The 18,785-nt window shown below is 39.0% G+C and overlaps 1 protein-coding gene across 3 annotated transcripts in view; it reads right to left on the bottom strand.

Annotated features, from left to right (window-relative positions):
- KIF5C (kinesin family member 5C) overlaps positions 1-18,785 on the bottom strand; it is a 120,133-nt gene that overhangs the window by 32,321 nt on the left and 69,027 nt on the right. For all 3 annotated transcript variants that reach the window (XR_012641416.1, XM_074967323.1, XM_074967325.1), the window contains exons 11-14: positions 17,402-17,550; positions 11,603-11,778; positions 8,347-8,415; positions 1,718-1,924 (exon numbers count right to left, since the gene is read on the bottom strand). Coding sequence is in view for 2 of the 3 variants with exons in the window: in XM_074967323.1 (XP_074823424.1) it covers positions 1,718-1,924; positions 8,347-8,415; positions 11,603-11,778; positions 17,402-17,550 (601 nt within the window). In the remaining variant the exon portion in view is untranslated. The remainder of the gene's footprint in view (positions 1-1,717; positions 1,925-8,346; positions 8,416-11,602; positions 11,779-17,401; positions 17,551-18,785) is intronic.

The raw sequence follows: 18,785 nt of genomic DNA, 5'->3' as shown, positions 1-18,785 counted from the left end.
AAATTACAAACCTGTCTAGTGATTTACCCTGTGATTTACCCTAGGGCAGCAACTATAGTTCAGAAACCCGACAGTTCATACTCTGAGCAGAACTGAGTAGTCTGAATCGGTTTTCCTATTTCAGCATTTAAAAGGTTGTCTTTAAATGGTTGTTTTTATGTCTCCCCTTTGATAGAGGTATAATTGTGACCTCACTTTTTATTTTCCCTTGTTTCAGTGCCATTCCATGGGTACAGGCTGTTCAATTATGGCTTTCAGGCTACAGGATTATTTATTTTATTCCTCCTTTTGCAGAATTCACTTAGAGTCTGACATCCAAGTTCCATATTAAACACACCAACATCTACATCTTTCTAGTGTTTGTACAGTAATGCCTTCTATCTAACTGCCTGTCCTCATCACCAGGGCCCTCAGCAGACAGCCAGTATGCCTTTTAGCAAATAGCATAGTAAAATGAAAATTGCTAATATAATGTTAAAAACATTACCAACATGAAATCAATATTGTTGGTATCAGTTACAAAATAATGGAAATCAGAACCTGACAATGACCCAAATAGACATGACTCACATGTGCTCCAGAGTCTATCCTGCCTAACCCTTTGGGTATTTAAACCAAATCTAGATTTGAAGCTCTTGTAGACTAGGAAATAGTGGGTGATGTGGTTTGATCACATCCAAGAAGCTAAGGTGTGTGTCATGGGAGAAGAGAATAAGAAATGAATGAATACAAAATGTTCTTGTAAATACTGGCACTCTTACATCATCCCCAATGCCTGTGTTTTCTCTACTGCAGCCAGAGAAGTCAGGGAAAAGAAACATTTAATGTTACATTCTGGTGGGGCTTGTCAAGATGCAGATTATTCCAACCTCTTTGAAGGGAGAGTGGTGAAGGAGGGAGATTTTCACCAACTTGGCAGTTTTAGGGTAGACCTACACTTCTAACTGGGTAAATTTCAGCTTGAAGCAACATACCCATGCTAGCTCCAATCAAGCTAGAACCGTAAAAAGAGAGCGTAGCTGCAGCAAGGTGAGTGATAGGAGGGGTTAGCTGCCCTAAGTACATGCCTAGCATCTGGGATAGGATTGCACTTGGGCAGCTAGCCCATCCTGCCACTCCCAACACTGACTATATTCATAGAGCACAGGTCCCTCAATCAGAGCTAGCGTGGGTATGTTTCCTTGTGCTGGAATTTACACTGCCAGCCTGAAGCTTAGATATACCCTTAGTGAGTGAGGCTGAGACATTGTAGTGACAAAGTTGATCTACATACCGGAATATTGGAAGAACAAAGAGAGGAGACAGCTAACAGACGCTGAGAAGAAAGTCTAGTCATTAGAAAGAACATTACTACCGTGCTTTGCTCCTACAAATTACCATTATATTTTAAGTGTTGTATGCAAGTATCTGCCAACAATTACCACATAATAGTATCAGAGTCTACCACAATTTTATTCTTCAAGATGGGCGATACAAGAGGTAACTCTTGGAAAATGTTGGCCTTCTAATGGCTTCTCAACTTCAGTTTTTAGCAACAGCAGCTAGTAATACACTTGACTAGAATATTAATAAAAGATTTATAAATTGGTGCAGACTAGTGGATATCTGGGATGCCCCAAAAACTTTTACATCTTCCTAAAAATCAGTCTTTTTGACAAAGATAAACTGCATGTAAAAAACAGACATCAGATAGAGGAATAACCAGCAATGCTCCTACTGTTTTCTGTGACAGTTCATCAGCCAGCTGTTCATTGGCTCTGGTCTTGTCCTCCACTTCTTGTGATTTCTGGTCATAATTGACAGCTAATTCCTCCAGGGCCTGAAGAACCTCTTTCACCTCATCTTTTGCAGCTTCATTTTCAATCTGAAGACGAGTCAGTTCCTCTTGGATCTTCTCATAATCTCTTCTAGTGGAAGCCAAGAGCTGGAAATAGATGGCAAAGATCCCAAGTAGGTCACTGTTCCCCCAAGAACTAGCTCAAAAGATTTACAACATTGACTACAGGAGATCTTGACATGCTACCAGAAACAATATCAGCAGCAGGTGTAATGTGCAAATATATCTTTGAAGAAACTAAGCAAAAAAACCTCTGGACCTCATAGAAAAGAAAGCTTAATCAAATGCTATTATGCCACAAGATTCACACAGAAAAACTTATTTTGAGCAGTTTCATAGCTTCAAATGCTTTTTCCACTCTGAATTCAATGCTGTCCAAGCTAAGAACCAAAATGAAAAAGACTTCAAGCCACAGTGTCACAACTTTGAAGTGAACCACATAATAAGCTGCCTAAAGTAGCTTGGGGTCTCTTGTGGCATTTTGTTATAGGGAATATTTTAACAGGAAAAACTGTGATAATCATTTTAAGTTGAGTTAAAAGAAACTGTAGACAGACTTCTTTTAAAAAATTGCTCCTATTTTCAGAGATCAACTTAAAATAAGCAATTTTACACGCAAACTGTTGATTAATAAAAAGAACACAGGTTTAGCACAGACTGATGGCTGTCTCCAACCTTCCTGTTATACCCATCTAATCCATTTCATTCTCATATAAGAAGGGACATAGGTAAGTTTATAGGATGGCGAAGAGTGTGCAGAGGTCAATTTCATATTCTACTCTCATATCCTATTCCATCTTAATAAAAAAATTAAACCTTGGAAAATTCTTCAAAATTCAGATTCTACACACTCTGAACTGGAAAACCTCTCAAGTAAAGTTACCTCTAGGAGAACAGTATCAAAATAAAAGAGAAAACTGAAAAGTATCTCCCAATATTTATTGCTAATAATACACTTTTGGAAAGTCACAAGTTGAAAAATCATTGTTTAAAAAAATAAAGGCAAAATGCAGCACCAAATAAAGACTACAAATTTCATGCATCAATTAAAAGAAGGGGTTATTGATCAGGGTCATCCTAATGGCAATATCCTGGACATTTATTCAGTAGATGCTTTTGTTTTTAAGGGTCTCACTTGAAGGGTTGGCTGGAGCTTGAAGTGCTGTAGATGTAGTTCTCCTAAACTACTCACAGCCCTTAGTGCCAAATTAGTAGTCCTGATGGGTGCTGAAGAATTAAATCCTGTCCAGCTTAGCCAGAAGGATAATGAACATGCCATGGGAGTGGAGGGTTAAAACAATGAAGAAAAAAATGGAGCTCTGAAAGATGGTGTGGTAGGCTCTTCTTTCTACTGCCATACTTCATAGGAGTGATAAAAAGTTAGGTAAGTATATGGTTATCAGCCTGAACTACCACTGTCCGCTATCTCTTTGCCCCCAAGCCTTGAGGAAGTTCAGCTCTAGATACAAAACCAGAACTGAGATAGACATTTCTAGATGTTGAATATATAGAAAGAGAAGGTGAAGAGATACTAAGAGGAAAGCTGGAAAATAGAAAGCAAGCAGGTCAGTTTCAGGACACATGCCCCTGCACCAAAAGTGGGGAAGAGAGGATTCATCATTAGGGAAATGCACCCAGCTGGTAATACTGTATCCTCAAAGTGAAGTGTAAGTTAATTTATCAGGACCTATGGATAGGAGATGATTTAACAATAATAACCAAACACCTTAAAACTATTTCTCCACTAAACTGACATAGACTACTCCTTACAATTTATTTCAGGTATTTTGATGTGCTTACCACTGCGGTTTCACAACACTAAAAATCTATTGGTGCAATATACTACTTAATGTGTAAGTGGCAACACTGCCCTTTACTTGATTGCATGGGAAGGGGGGAAAAATCAAGACTTCAGGAGCTTAGTTATCTCATTCTTTACCTACTGGTTCACAAAGAAGAGATAAGCCTTAATAATGCTGACAGATAGGTGCAAGGAAGAGTTCTCTGTCTTAAGGGGTAAAGATCTGTGTTTCTGGAGTTCTGTTCCCCATGTTTCGCAACTTTGAGATGTAAGCTTCACTGTGGGGGCTATTAGAAGCAGCGTATTTACTACAGAGGCCAAAGAGAAAGAATCAGAATATAGAGGAGCGAACAAGTTATTAGACATCCATCCAAAGGAAGAGTGACTGAAATCTTAGGATGGTTGGAACACTGTGAAAGGTCAATTTATGCACACATACATACAAAGAAAGCAGACCAGAACAATTTACCAAGCAATTAATCTTAATTTAGTACATGGAGTTCTATCCCTCATGTTCTAGTAAAGTTTAGGCACGGCCTTCCTGCAAAGATTCAGAATTGCACCTGAGAATACCGTATAGCAGTAGGTAGCCCAAGTGTATGTACTTTCACCTGAGAAAGAAATAGTTAACCCATGGCAAAGAAATTCTAAGGGTATTATAACAGCATGTGTCCTATCTGTAACATGGTTTATAATAGCATTGAATCTACTAGTTTAATCAGCCAGAAATAAGTGCTCTGGCTAATTAGGGAGAACAGCCACGTTGCATCATATATTAATGAACTAATCACAAGCAGGAGTAGACTGCAGGTGGATCATTTCAATGAGAGCTGTGAGAAGCTGGTGAAGTTTACAGATATGAAGTCAAATCCCCAAAAACCTTAGTTTCATTCTCTAAAAGAGGAAATTAGCAAAAATATTGCACTGGCTTCCAGAGGTGACAGACTGCCATCCCCCCCAACTTCCAATAAAGCTTCTAAGCCAGTGGTATAACACTAGCCTCAGGGATTTTGATAATAAAGTTGGTGACGCAGGAATGAATGCAAAAAAGAAAGAAAATGGTCAACATGGTAGGGATTAGAGGCCACTGAAAACAAACTAATATTGAGTAAGGATCCAGACCGAGGCAGGAGATGAGCTAGAATACAGGAGACTCCCAAGTAATTAAACATCCAAAAGGAGAGTGATGCAAATAGCCCAAGAAATAAAGGTAAGAAAAGATGCCAGAACTCAAGAGTACAGAAACTATACAAATGGGAAACTAGAGAAAATGAGTGAGATTTGGACTCTAAATTAGACTTACAGACATTAGATCCACAAAGGACTACATTCTTTTATGAAACAGAAGTAGATGGTTTAAAACCCTATAAAGTTAAGAATACACACCAGCAAGTTGTAGAATGTAATTTGAAGTATTACTGCTGGCAGTATGTGAAATGCAACACTAATCAAGACACTCATAAGACCATAAGAATAGCCATACCGAGTCAGACTAATGGTCCACCTATCCCAGTTTCCTGTCTGACAGTGGTCAGTGCCAGATGCTTCAGAGTGAATGAACAGAACAGGGAAATGTATCAAGTGATCATCCCCTGTCATCCAGTCCCAGCTTCTGGCAGAGCATGGGGTTGCATCCCTGACCATCTTGGCTAATAGCCATTGATGGAGCTATCCTCCATAAACTCATCTTATTCTTTTTTGAACATACAACACCCCCTGGCAATGAGTTCAACAGGTTGACAACTGTTCAAAGCTGAACAGTCCCGGTCTTTCTAATTTCTCCTTGTATGGAAGCTGTTCCATATCCCTAATCATTTTTGTTGCCCCTATCTGAACCTTTTCCAATTGTAATACATCATTTTTGAGATGGGATGACCAGAGCCACATGCAGTATTCAAGCCTACCATGGCTTCACATAGAGGCAGGATGATATTTTCTGTCTAATCAGCTACTCCTTTCCTAATGGTTCCTAACATGGTTAGCTTTTCTGACTGCCGCTACAGATTGAGCAGATGTTTTCAGAGAACGCAGTACAATGTCTCCAAGATCTCTTCCTTGAGAGTGGTAACAGCTAATTTAGACCCCATTATTTTGTATGTATAGTTGAGATTTTCCAATGTGCAGAATTTCATTTGCCATTTTGTTACCCAGTCACCCAGTTTTGTGAGATCCCTTTGTAATTCTTCACAGTCAGCTTTTGGATTAACTATTTTGAGTAATTTTCTATCATCTGCAAGCTTTGGCATCACACTATGTACCCCTTTTTCCAGAACATTTGATGATTACCTATTTTGTTCCTGAAGCTTGTCACACTGGCCATTGTGGGAAGACAGGATACTGGGCTAGATGGACCATTGGTTGGACCCAGTATGGCCATTCTTATTTTCTTATGTACTATGTTGAAATAGAGTGACCAGATGTCCCGATTTTATAGGGACAGTCCCGATATTTGAGGCTTTTTCTCAAATAGAAGCCTATTACCCCCCACCCTGATTTTTCCACACTTGCTGTCTGGTCACCCTATGTTGAAAAGCACTGGTCCCAGTACAGATCCTTCGGGACCTCTCCCCCTTCTGAAAACTGATCATTTATTCCTACTCTTCATTTCCTATCTTTTAACCAATTACTGATCCATGAGAGGACCTTCTCTCCTATCCTATGACTACCTAGTTTCCTTAAGAGCCTTTAGTGAGGGACCTTGTCAAAGGCTTTCTGAAAGTCCAAGTACACTAAAACCACTGGATCACCCTTGTCCATACATTTATTGACCCCCTCAAAGAATTCTAATGATTGGTGAGATGTGCTTTCCCTTTACAAAAGCTGTGTTGACTCTTCCCCAACATATTGTGCTCATCTGTGTTTCTGATCATTCTTCTTTTTTTACTATAGCTAACCTAGTGAGGAGGGTTCTAAACTACATTTGATGGGGGCAGAAGACAAAAGCCCACAGGTAAGTCAAAAACATGGAGACCTGGGACAAGGGTCAGAATCTAGGCAGAGCATGGGCCGTTACAGGAGGAAAAAGGGAAAGAAAAGAGAGAACACAGAGGGGCAATCAAATCAGTATCATGTCTGGTTACTGAGGTGAGAAATATGGGGAATAAGCACGAAGAACTCTCAAAAAAGAAAAAAGAGGTAGGTGAAGGGGCGAATTTTTCTATGTTTAATGGATCTCAGTTCACTTGCTGCACTGGTGCGGTAGAGTTACTCTGTATTTCGACTGCTTTAACAGCAGAACTTGACCCAAGAAAAGCTTAAAATGTAAAAAAAAAGTTGGTCAAATGGCAAAAGAAAGGAAAGCAAAAAATAGAGAATTTAACGCACTATACAACATTTCACCTCCTCCAATTTTCCAAAAAAATACCACAACTACATTTGAGAAGCTCAATAATAGTGATTTAGCATTTGTGCCGTACTTTACATCATGTTCACACAATTACTACTGTATCCTCTTACCATCTCTGTGAGGTAGGTAAGGATCATCCTCATTTAAACACACGCATATTCCTTTTCCAGACACAGACACTGATACAAAGAGATATTAACTGATCCACTTAAGGCCTCAGAGCACATCAGTGGCAGTGCCAGGATGAAAACTCAAGAAAAACTGATTCCATTTTCCACAGACACTCCACTAAACTATGCAACCTACCAATCAGTAATGCCCAATCCTGGGCACTACTAATTCACCAGTAGTAATAATTTTTAAAGTGTCAGTATTCCCAAGGAACTCAGGTAATTGGCTAACGTCCACCTTGGCTTGCATTTTACAAGACGAACATAGTGAAAAATGTTTTACCAGCATTTCTCACTTTCAAACCCCCAGAGTTACCATCCTGTATATCAGGAGTGGGCAAACTTTTTGGCCCGAGGGCCACATTGGGGAATAGAAATTGTCGGGTGGGCCATGAATGCTCACAAAATTGGGGTTGGGGTGTGGAAGGGGTGCGGGCTCTGGGCTGGGGAAGAGGACTATGGGGTGTAGGAGGGTTCTCTGGGCTGGGACCGAGTGGTTTGAAGGGCAGGAAGGGGATCAGGGCTGGGGCAGAGGGTTGGGTATGGGGAGAGGCTCAGGGGTGCAGACTCTGAGCGGCGCTTACCTCAAGCGGCTCCTGGAAGAAGTGGCATGCCCCTTCGCCGGCTCCTATGTGGAGGCGCAGCCAGGCAGCTCTGCACGCTGCCCCATCCACAGGCACTGCCCCTGCAGCTCCCATTGGAGTGCTGGATGGGGCCATTGGAGCATGTAGGAGCCAGAGCGGGGCCATGGTGCAGCCCCTGACCCAGTGCCCTAGCCAGAGCACCGGAGTAGGGCCGAGCCGCGTGGTGCGGCCCCCAACCCAGCACCCCAGCTGGAGCGCCGGAGCAGGGCCGAGCCACATGGTACGGCTCGCAGGCTGGCTTAAAACAGCTCACAGGCTGGCTCCATCCCACGGGACGTAGTTTGCCCACCCCTGCTCTATATTATGGCCCAGCAATATGGCGTACTCGAATGTGTGCCCATTTAGACTTCAAATTCTCAAGATGACCAAACTAACAAACCCAAAGGTTAAACCCTTCCATCTGTCACATAAGGCAACTCTCATCCAATAGATTTTTAGCCAGTTATAACATTTAGCAGCATAGCTAATACAGTAATATTAAAAAACAAAAGCTCCCTGTGAAACAAAATTTTTCTAACAAAGGTTATTTGGATTTTTTTTTTTTTTACCTCATCTTGATCCAACATTTGTTGTTTTAGTTTCTCAGCCAACTGGCTCTGCTGGTTGATTTCATCATCCTGCAATTTAATAAAAAGACTTATTTCTGTAATTTGGATTTGAACCCTTTTCTTTTCTTTTGCGGGACCTGTACAACAGTAATGCCCCAAGATGGAAATAAAATCAGTATAAATATGGATGGGCAGAAGAAAAAGAATTATAAATAACAGCTACATGGTTAAAAAATACATAAGTGATTAGATGTCTCAATAAAAATCTTAACATGCAGCTAAGTAGGCTTGCCTCAGATCATGACTAAGACACTGGAATGGCAGTAACTGCATCAAGCAAACAAACCAGTGTTAGTCAATTTGTAATTGTATAACACAACAAGATCTTCAGTGCTATGGTTGTAGACTCCAATTAAGGGCTTTTCCAAACACACATTTATATCTCGTCTCTCCCTCCTTACACTGAAAGAGTTCCAAAATCTTGACAATCCTGGTGACTCCAAAATGGAGGTGCTTTTATACGGAAAGATAAGTCAGCAGTTTCACTGTAAATGTTTGACGTTCAAAAGTTTAATTTAGCTGTGATAATATAGATATTATTTTATAAAAATGTCTGCCACTCTATTCTGAATGGAAATGGATTAGAGATAGGTTTATTAAACAAGAACTAGGGCCAGTCCTGAACTTCATTAAAAAAATACATCATAAAACATGGGTACACTTTGTTACATTTATTTCTTTCCTTCCATATCAAAGACCTTGAAGGAAACATTATCCACCTTTGTGTGGATACTGCAATTCTATTGACATTTCAGGTTTTTAGTTAAGACAATATCCTCAGAGCTAGAAATTGTTGTTGAATGCAGAAGTAGAAGAGAGGTGTCGGACGCCACTGAATATATTCTCTAAAAGCATGGATTCAGATAGACAGGTCAATCCTGGCAGCTGACAAAGTCGCTCTCATCCATTCTTGTGAAAAGGGATGTCTATCTGTAAAGCAACTCAGCATTTAAGTGGCTGCTTTTGTGCCCCATCGGATTCCATCAGAATTCTGAATTTTACTGGCAGCCATCCTAAACAATAGATTGATTTCTGATGGCAAGGCTAGCTATCAAGTATAGTATATAGGACACTTCACTCCCAACACTTAAAATGGTCTTTCAGATTTCCTGTAAACATAAAATGTGGGTTCTTGAGAGTTATAAATGGGAAAGTCTTGTTTTTATATTAGGGAAAATCACCACCTTTCATATTCCCTACAATCGTGTAATAATGGATTGAATTGTGCATTCCTATATTTCCTGGAGAAATAAATCTCAAAAAAAGTGCAAGTGACTACAACAATCTACAGTTAGTCCTCTGAAGAATAATATAGCCTGTGTGGCTTTAGAGGGGATGGGGGAGAGTAAGTAGTTAAGTACTTTATGACTAGAATTTTTACCTCTTGATAAGCTATATGGAATATCCGCAATTTCACCAAGCAGCTCAGATGGTATTTTAAAAAATCAAATCAAGGATTAAAACACTGCTTGATATTTCTGGGGTCAGACTGTGCATGGTCCTTGTCCAGGGACAAGAGCACAATGGAAAGCACATGTTCAAGTAGCCCTAACACTCTCTCCCACTGCATTCAGGACTCAGAGACAAGTGCAGTCCCTGTGCTCTCCTGAGTCCAACAGCTTTTAGCTATCAGCAGAGAGCCAATGCAGCTTTTTACGCATGATTTTCCATTTGTGTTGAACAACCCTGATGAAAAAATACATGAGTTAAAATGAAGTTTTGATTCAGGAATATTTTTAAGCAATCATCAGTTTTTGCCAAAATGTCCTTATCTTTTGGCACTCCTAACATATATGTTATAGTTAAAATCTCCCGAACAGAAGTATTTTCTTTTGTCACCCAAGCCCACCTATTCAGAATGATAGGTGCCCAATAAATTCCTCTATCATATATTTGAGAAGTACTGATTATGTATTGGACCTGCACAAGACAAATAAAAAAGACTCCTGTCTCAAGGTACTTGCATTCTAGGAGACTGACGTAGATCAGACAAGATGCATTAGAAGACCTAAAGGATGGTCTTAGATTTTACTTATTAAATTTTAATTTAACATTTGTATCTCATGCTCTCTTCCCCTCCCACCCTTGCCTGCTCCTAAATAATGTTGAGATGAGGTGGTAGATAACTGATGTGGGTTCTGGATCTCCTGGAAAAGGTGAGGAATTCAGGAGGAAGTGGGTCAGGCCCTTACAAATTAATGTCAATCTTTCCATAGACTTCAATGAGAGCTGTATAGAGACATACATGAAGAAATTGTGGAGTAAAATAGATGGATACAGGAGATCTGGTGGTGGGACTTCGAATCCTGGATTGCTTCCTACCCACCCAGAAAGAAGATTCATGGGGCTCAAAATGAAAATATAGAAAATCTGTGACCTCCACACTGAGTAATTATGTAAAATGGAGGATTGGTAGAGGTTTAGTGAGTTTCAATTATATGGCTCTGGTGCCAAAATTCACTAGATGTTAAAAAAAAAAAAAAATCAAACCGGGCTGGAAGGCTCTCCCTGTTCTATTTTCATATCAGCTAGTGAGTATTAAATATCAAGCTGTAGATATCAGATGAGCTTACTGTTTTTAGGATGATTAACCAGTAATAGAAAAGTCAAAGTCTGTTTACTGTTCTGTGCAGTTATAGTCACAGTGGGACTGCATAAGGGGAAAAAATAATCCATAGGACCAGTATTTACCATAAACAGAGACACTCAAGAGTAACAGCGGTAAGAACACAAAGTTCCTATACACAACACAGAGAAATCCCTAAAGCAGTTCAAACAGTTCCATACTATGGTTAGACTGAAAATGAGCAACTTTGAGGAAGAAAACTGAAGGCAATTAGGCTATGGCTACAAGCCAAGAACACACACAGAGACTAGTTTAAATAAAAGTATATAGCAGAGAAAGTGTTTCTTAAAACTATATAAAAAACTGGAGTAAGCCAACAGCCCCCTCACCTGTGGAGAGGGGCAGCCTCACAGGTGCCTCTCACCACTGTGAGGGTAGGCAGCCGTGCACGTCCCTCCCAAGCTGTGAAGATGTAGTGTAGGCCTATTCTAAATAGTAAATAGAAGGGACAACAGCTTGAAGTTTGGGAAGGATACAGCACTGATAATGAAACAGCTGGGTACATGTACCCATTGACTGTTGGAAACAGTTTATGTACTTAGAATAGACTCAAAGAAACAATTTCCAGACCTTGTCGTCCAGCTGTCTGTAGAGACTGGTAATCTCTTCATCGTATTTCTGCTTCTCCTCAGTTGAGATGCTGGCAACAACAGGTGCAATGTTGTCAATGATGGGTGTGTTGTCACAGGGCTCCAGATTTTTCTGCTCCTTAGCACTGATCTGCTCATCCTCAGGCACTGCTTCTCCTGCAGTGGCAGAGAGGAAACAGTTGCAGGAAGCATGTTATTAGAATCCATGGGAAATAGAGGCAGTTCTGAAAACAAGAGGCCAGGAACTCAGCTGTCAGACTGGTCCCTAGCACAAGTCAAAGGAGCTAGAAGGAAGAGACCATAAAAACAGGTATTAAGTCAGATTCAGGGATGGTATGGTCACACCCCACACTGGTAATTAGGAGGAGGAATGATGTAAGTAAGAGACAAAAAAAATCCAGACTCATTTTAAAGCATATTAGGCTTAAGTATCTATTTTCCCCATTTTCCTGCTGTCCTCTCCTTCCCACCCCTACGTATTACTATAGGAATACAAAGATCAAAACAGTTGCATGAAAACAGCGAAGTTCCAATACAGTCACAGAGACTGAAACAGCGAAAAGCAACATGCAATTGTAACTCTGGGCATCTAAAGTGGAATGATTTAGATTGGTATGCAGTGGCAGAATAAAACTAGATATGATGTTCTTAAACTTTTTTCTTCAGAAGAATTTTCTCTGAACAATATTTTCTTTACAAAAAACATATGTGCATTCCAATTACTAGTCTCTTGCAATTCATTGAAAAGGAACAGGCAAGTAGTTAATGCCAAAAATTGAATTGATGTTCATTATAATCTGGTGGAAACACTCCTGTAGTTGGTAAATACTGTGTGTATTGTATGGGGTTTGGGAAGGTTAAATTCCACTATTCTGCATGAAGATTTTTTTAAATCGAGAGAATAGCTACAGTTTAAGTGAGAGCCTACGATATTGTTGTTCCATAGATGAAATAACTAGCAGTCACTCCTGTCAACTGTGCAGACACTATCCATAACGCTGCTAGGTAAACAAGTAAATAACGCAAATGTAACAAAACAAAAGGAGACATGGTAATTCAGCCCTGGGAGAAAGAACAGGGCCTGGGAGTGCAATGATCAATATTTCCCAGCTGTAATCAAAGTTAGTGAGAAAATAAAATTTTCAAGCTTTAAAAAAACAACAAAATTATTAGACATATAACATGAAAATCAAGCACCCTAGAAATCCAACATTAAAAATATTCCTTGTCTACATTGCTGATATCACTTTATATGATTAATACTGAAAATGTTAAATATAATTTATTTTTCACCATTTATGCTATTGATTTAGCTTTTGCATTTCGCTCATATTAAACAATGAAAGCAGATACTTTTTGGCCCTTGGGAACTAGAACAGTGCTGTTACGTTTGGGTTCCCAAGATGTGTAAGTAACCTCTACAAAAAAAAAGTTCAAACATTTTAATTTTCTTTTTTTGGTTTTTAAAAAGTCAAACTTTTCCATTCATATTGCTTTGCATGGAAAAACCACCACTACCGAAATTTGGGTCTTAAAACTATATGACATTATCCTTCTTACTAGAATACACAAGTCAAATTCTGTCCTTGGGTATGTGCACACTTACTTGGCGCTGACTGACTTCAATGGGATTTGTGCACACATCTTTGTTTCGACTACAGCTTCATTTGGAGAGAAAGTCACCTTTTACAGAGCCTTCCACCAAACAATGCTATTCAGAAGGTCAGACAGCCAGCCAATAATATATTTCTGAATGCAGTTAATCTGCTTCTAGGCCAGGCCAGTGAGACAGAATTGGGGGTGAGAAAGTGCATACATTAAGAAAAAAAATAAAAGGAGACAGTTTTCTGTAAGAACTGGTTACTCTGTGTACAGCCATGCATCTGTGTTCCCTTTTCTAAAATGCTACTGTCCCTCTAGGATGGAAAGGAGATTTGGAAAGTTACATTTAACAAACATAGAATCAAACATACAAGCATATTAGGAGATTATAAATTCCCAGCACTACACAAGACCCAACACCAGGCAAACTGTCTCCATGGCAATTTCACTGCACTAATGGAGAAATATTCCCTGCACGGAAGTGGCCTGAGTCTCTAGAGATGGCCCAAGAAAGCTATCATTGCAGTCAGTTGACTGTAATAAGGAATACAACCACAAACAACACCTGGGGAAAGAGAGCATTTATATAAACAGAAAGGTTTGATTTCTCCTGCTTTCATCAAAATCAAAAGCAGTTGCCTCTTCCCATAGAAGATTTTACATATGATATTCAAAATGAGTGTAATTGACCTATCTGTCCATGCCAAATCACTGGTGTGCATTTACTTCAGACTATCAGTGTTTTTTGTATGTAGCATACAAATTAACCTTTCGATTACTAGCTGCATAAACACACAGGATTTGGCTGAAGTAAAAAAAAATTTTTGTAATGACCCCATTCAAGTGATTTTCCCCATAATTACAGTTTATTTTTAAGAAGAAAAAAACTGCAGTCAAGTATTAAGTAAAGATAGCCACAGTTAACTATTTGTCAAAATGTCACTATTTGTCAGAATGCTGGAGTAGATAAAATCCTATAAATTGGCATTTACATGCTGAAATTTCAAATACAAAAACTACCTACCAAATTACCTTCTCTCCCCCTACATGAACCGAACCCTACACAGAGAATGGAATAGCAATTCCACTCTTTGTGCTACTCAGAACAGCACATTTACTGATCTCCACAGAAATTCCATGTGAAAGCCACAGGAGGGCAGGCGAGTGATCAGACTGACAGTCTCTAATGCAGTTCTAACAGATTGCTTATTCTAATGACAAGCTCACACCAAGGAGATATCCAGCTATACTAGATGCACCAGAAAGTACAATTCCATGCTGGAAAATAGCTATTAAAAAATTAAAATAAAGGTGAGAAATTAATAAGATCCTTTATAAATGTTTGTATCTCCTCTTCTGTGCCTTCCCGTGACCCTATGTGAATTTTATTACTTATGAAACATATTGTAAACTTCTTGCAGTCTTGCCAGCTGAAATAATTGGTCTAGCTCAAAAGTTTGCTGTGCAGCTTTTGACTTCCAGAAGCTGTTGGTACACTGGAAGAGAACAGAGCTCTGTGCAATTAGTGATAGCCATTCCAGAGGCCAGTGTCTCCTTTCAGCTGTAACAGTGTAAGTCTAAAGCAAATCACTAACTTCAGTGCAGTTACTTCAGATTTACACTGGTTTAATTGAAAACAGACTTTGGAGCTAGATGCCTTATAATAGTTGTATGTATTGTTATTATGCTAGTTTAATTATTTTGTAACAAACCACAGTGAAAACCACATTAAAGAAGATCTCTTACAGGAAAAAAAAATCTTAACATTACATTTTCTGTTTATAAATTTCACAGTTATTTACCAAGTAAATGCTCTATGATTTCATGACTACAACAGCCCAGTTACTTCAGATCAACTTAATTGAACACTGTAGTAACAAATAAATTAAAAATATAATTTTCTATTCGTTATGCAGTTAGACAAGCAACTGTGTAATTGCAGCTATCATATGACCATTTATGCTCTAGAAAAATTACCTGAAATTGTGTTCACTTGTAGTAAATTAATTCAATTTAGTGGTTAACAAAGACAAAATCATTTAATCACAAATTCCTTCATTTCTTTTGAGAAAAACCATTGGAACACACCAAATGTTAAGGTTAAAATTAAACAAAAGACTTTTCAGACCTTGCTTCACACACACACAAAAAATCAATACCAATATTTTGCCCCATCTGGGTGTTTTTATCAACTCCAAATGCAGAAAATGATCTTGTCCTAAAAAGTTATTACAGACAAGCGTGAGCATGAGAGGGATTACCAACATGTCCAATTCCAATATTACATGTATCTGTATGTAGGATTTTTTTTAAGCTTTGTTGAACACTAGGATCTTCCTTGCCTCTATGGATTTCCAGGAGCATGAACATTTCATCTGAGTGTTAAAGAGTCAGGGGATTTCTACCATTCCGGGAAATGAGCTAAACTGGTGGAGGCTAGACTAGGATGAACCAGACAATGGCAGGCATTACTAGGCTTGGCTCCAAGTAGTTACAGCCTGATGGTCAGCAGTTCCGTTGCTATGAGGTGGAAGGTGCCATTAATTAGATGTTTGTTAAGTATGATAACTTAAAACAATATTATTTAGGCTAGGGGTCGTTTTGTTTTTTTATGTTTTAAGATTTAGTTCTGTATTACGTATGCTCCTAAAGTGTGCAACAGAGACCTGAAACTTAAAAAAAAAAAAAAAAAAAAAAAAAATCCAACCTGCAATAATTAGTATTGCTTATATAGGCTCCTAAAATTGTGGTTCATGGACTCCTCCTCCTAATTTTTTCAACTGCTAAACAGCATTAAGAGACACTAAAAATATATACTTCCGTAATACTACTTTTCTGCATAAGCAATGTTATAGTTGCCACAGACACTATGCAATCATAAATGAGAGGGAAGCAGACCACATACTCATGAAGAGGAGGAAGCAGATTGTTCATGAGACTCTCTCTGTAAAATATGGCCCTTATCATGGAAGGGTTTGGCACCTCTGGTCTATTATAACTTCAAGTAAATACCTCCTCTGTTTTATCTACCCTGAACTGGATCGGCTTGGGAAAGTGACAAGCTAGCTTTTTAAGAATATCATCTCTGCCCTCTCTCAAGCCCTTAGAAGAGATTGTGACCACCTCTGATACTGAGATAAGCACAGAGGCAGCTATGGCTGCTGTTCCCCATAAGGGCAATGAAGGCACCTGCAGTCACAAAGGGTATGTCTACACTGCAGTTAGACACCCATGGCTGGCAGAGGCCAGCCAGCTTGGGCTTGTGGGGGCTGTTTAACTGAGATATAGAAATATGGGCTCGAGCTGCAGCCTGAGCTCTGTGACCCTCTCACCTCGACTCCAGTCTGAGTCAGAATATCTACAATGCAATTAAGCAGCCCCTTAGTCCACTAGTCCAGGCCAGCCATGGGTTTTAATTGCAGTGTAGACATACCCCCTAAGGGCAAAAAGTGATCTAAAGATTCTAAGGAGCCATTAAAATGGCCAACTTTGCAGAATGGTAATCTTGAAAGGAATTATTCTGCTTTAGCACAGTGATTCAAAGTGGTAAGCAACATCAGTTAAAAAAAGGCAGAAGATGCAGCAATACATGAATTAAGTTTCTATGCACATCCATCCCCAAACTCAAAGGCTTTAAAGTTCTTCCAAAGACACTATGGTGAAATTAGGTACTCATGAAAGTGAATGTTTAGTACTGTTCTGAGACTAGTACAATGCAGACAGATGCTGTGCAAATTTCCTTATACAACTGTCACTCCAATTCAATCCTGATTTATTATTTCCTATTCCAGTGCTCGTATTTCTCTGAGCAAAAAAACCTGCTAGTTATGGCAAATACAGCAGGTCAATAGTTTGCGGTCTAATGGTGATGCAACTAATTTTTAGTTATGGCAACTCAAACCCAGTCTTCATGAGGTGAGACTAGTGAACTAACTCACTAGGCCACCTTGGTACCCCAATGTTCCATTTTTTCTGGTTCTGTATTATATATATGAACCTAATAGACTGAATAATCATTTATCATGGAAGTGTCTTTTACCAGTTCAATATAGCTCATCATCATTTGGAAATTTTGTATTTGTGTGTTGAAAACTTGTATGACTGTTTTCCAATTCAAAGAAAGATTTAAACATCTAGAATTAAAAATAAATACATATTTTGTTTCACTGTTTCTTACCATTTCTCCACCTATTCAGTTCCATCTCCAGATGCTGGATAACATTCTTCAAACTCTTGTTTTTGTCTTTTTCCTTCTCATACTTTTTCTTCCATTCTTCTGCAGTCAGCTCTAGATTCACGGAGACTGTGTTCTTAATAGTCTTGGCTCTGTGCAATAATAAGGAAGGCATGAAAATAAGTGATTAAATTGTTTTCATCACAGTATTTCTCTCAGTGTGACATAGCAAGGATTCAGATTTAAAAAAACAGAACCAAAAAACTGAATGCCTGCACCTTAGGACAATGGATAAAGTACTTAGGATAAAGTACAATGCCACAGTTCATTCTTCTCTTAAACACCTTGGCCCCTTGGAGCTTAAATATGAACATTTTCATATGGCAAATACAGCAAACTGGTTAGTAAAGGGGTCAAGTCTCAAAAAGAAGATCCACTTTGAGGTACAGAAGTTCAAAAAAAATCCCTTTTAAATTAACACCCCCCCCCCAAAAACAAAACAAAAACAAAAAAAAACATGCTGTGGGAGGCGTTCAGCACCAGAAAGTCTTGCCTTAATTTTCTTCAATTTAGTTAAAACTCATGTCTGTGAAGAATTCTCTCCCACAGCTTGGTTAGAAGAAGGATTCTGCATGTAGAGTTAGGAACAGATTTTAATATAAATTTTGTGATTCACCTTGGACAGTATAAAGTAACACTGTGTACCACTTTAGCACAAAAATATTAGATCCAGCTGAATTTGCAGAGGGAGTTTAAGTAGGCAGAATGTAATTACCCAAACTGTAATGTGGTTGGGATGTCATGGCTAACCCTGTTCTCTCAAAAGGAGAGAAAAAAAATCTTTAGTGACCACAGCTCGTAAAAATGGATAACACTACTTCCCCTCTAAAGCTGACTCCTTCCATGGCATGCTGCCCCCCCTAAAGCCATAGTGTGGCACTGTCTCAGAAATGATTAAAAGTACCGCCTACTAAAATCACAGCACAAATGCATGAAGAACGCTGGCCTTTCCTAGGGTGTCTCCCATCCAGATACTGACAAGGGCCAAAACTGCTGAACTTGAGAGATCCTGCCTGATATGCTCCAAGAGCGATACAGGCCAATAATACTAATAAATGTTTAAATTGTTGGTACTCAATATCCAAAGGCCTTTGTGTGCCTTAGAAAAGCATAAACAAAACTACAAGCCTTATTATACTGTTAGAGTAGGAAGTAAGCAAAACCCTAATACGTATATCAACAGTAACAATGAATGAAGTTGATTCAGTTGCAATTATTTTACCCCAGCAGTGATTGCAGTTTTGCACAAAAAAATCCCCACACAACTCACCACCCAAAACATGCAGAAGAATTAGCAGGGCATCTGCTTTTGAATATATATTTTCTA

The sequence above is a fragment of the Natator depressus genome, chromosome 11 (assembly GCF_965152275.1).
Source record: "Natator depressus isolate rNatDep1 chromosome 11, rNatDep2.hap1, whole genome shotgun sequence".
Taxonomy (NCBI): domain Eukaryota; kingdom Metazoa; phylum Chordata; order Testudines; family Cheloniidae; genus Natator; species Natator depressus.
Note: the sequence above shows the minus strand (reverse complement) of the source record. Positions and strands in the feature narration are given on the sequence as shown.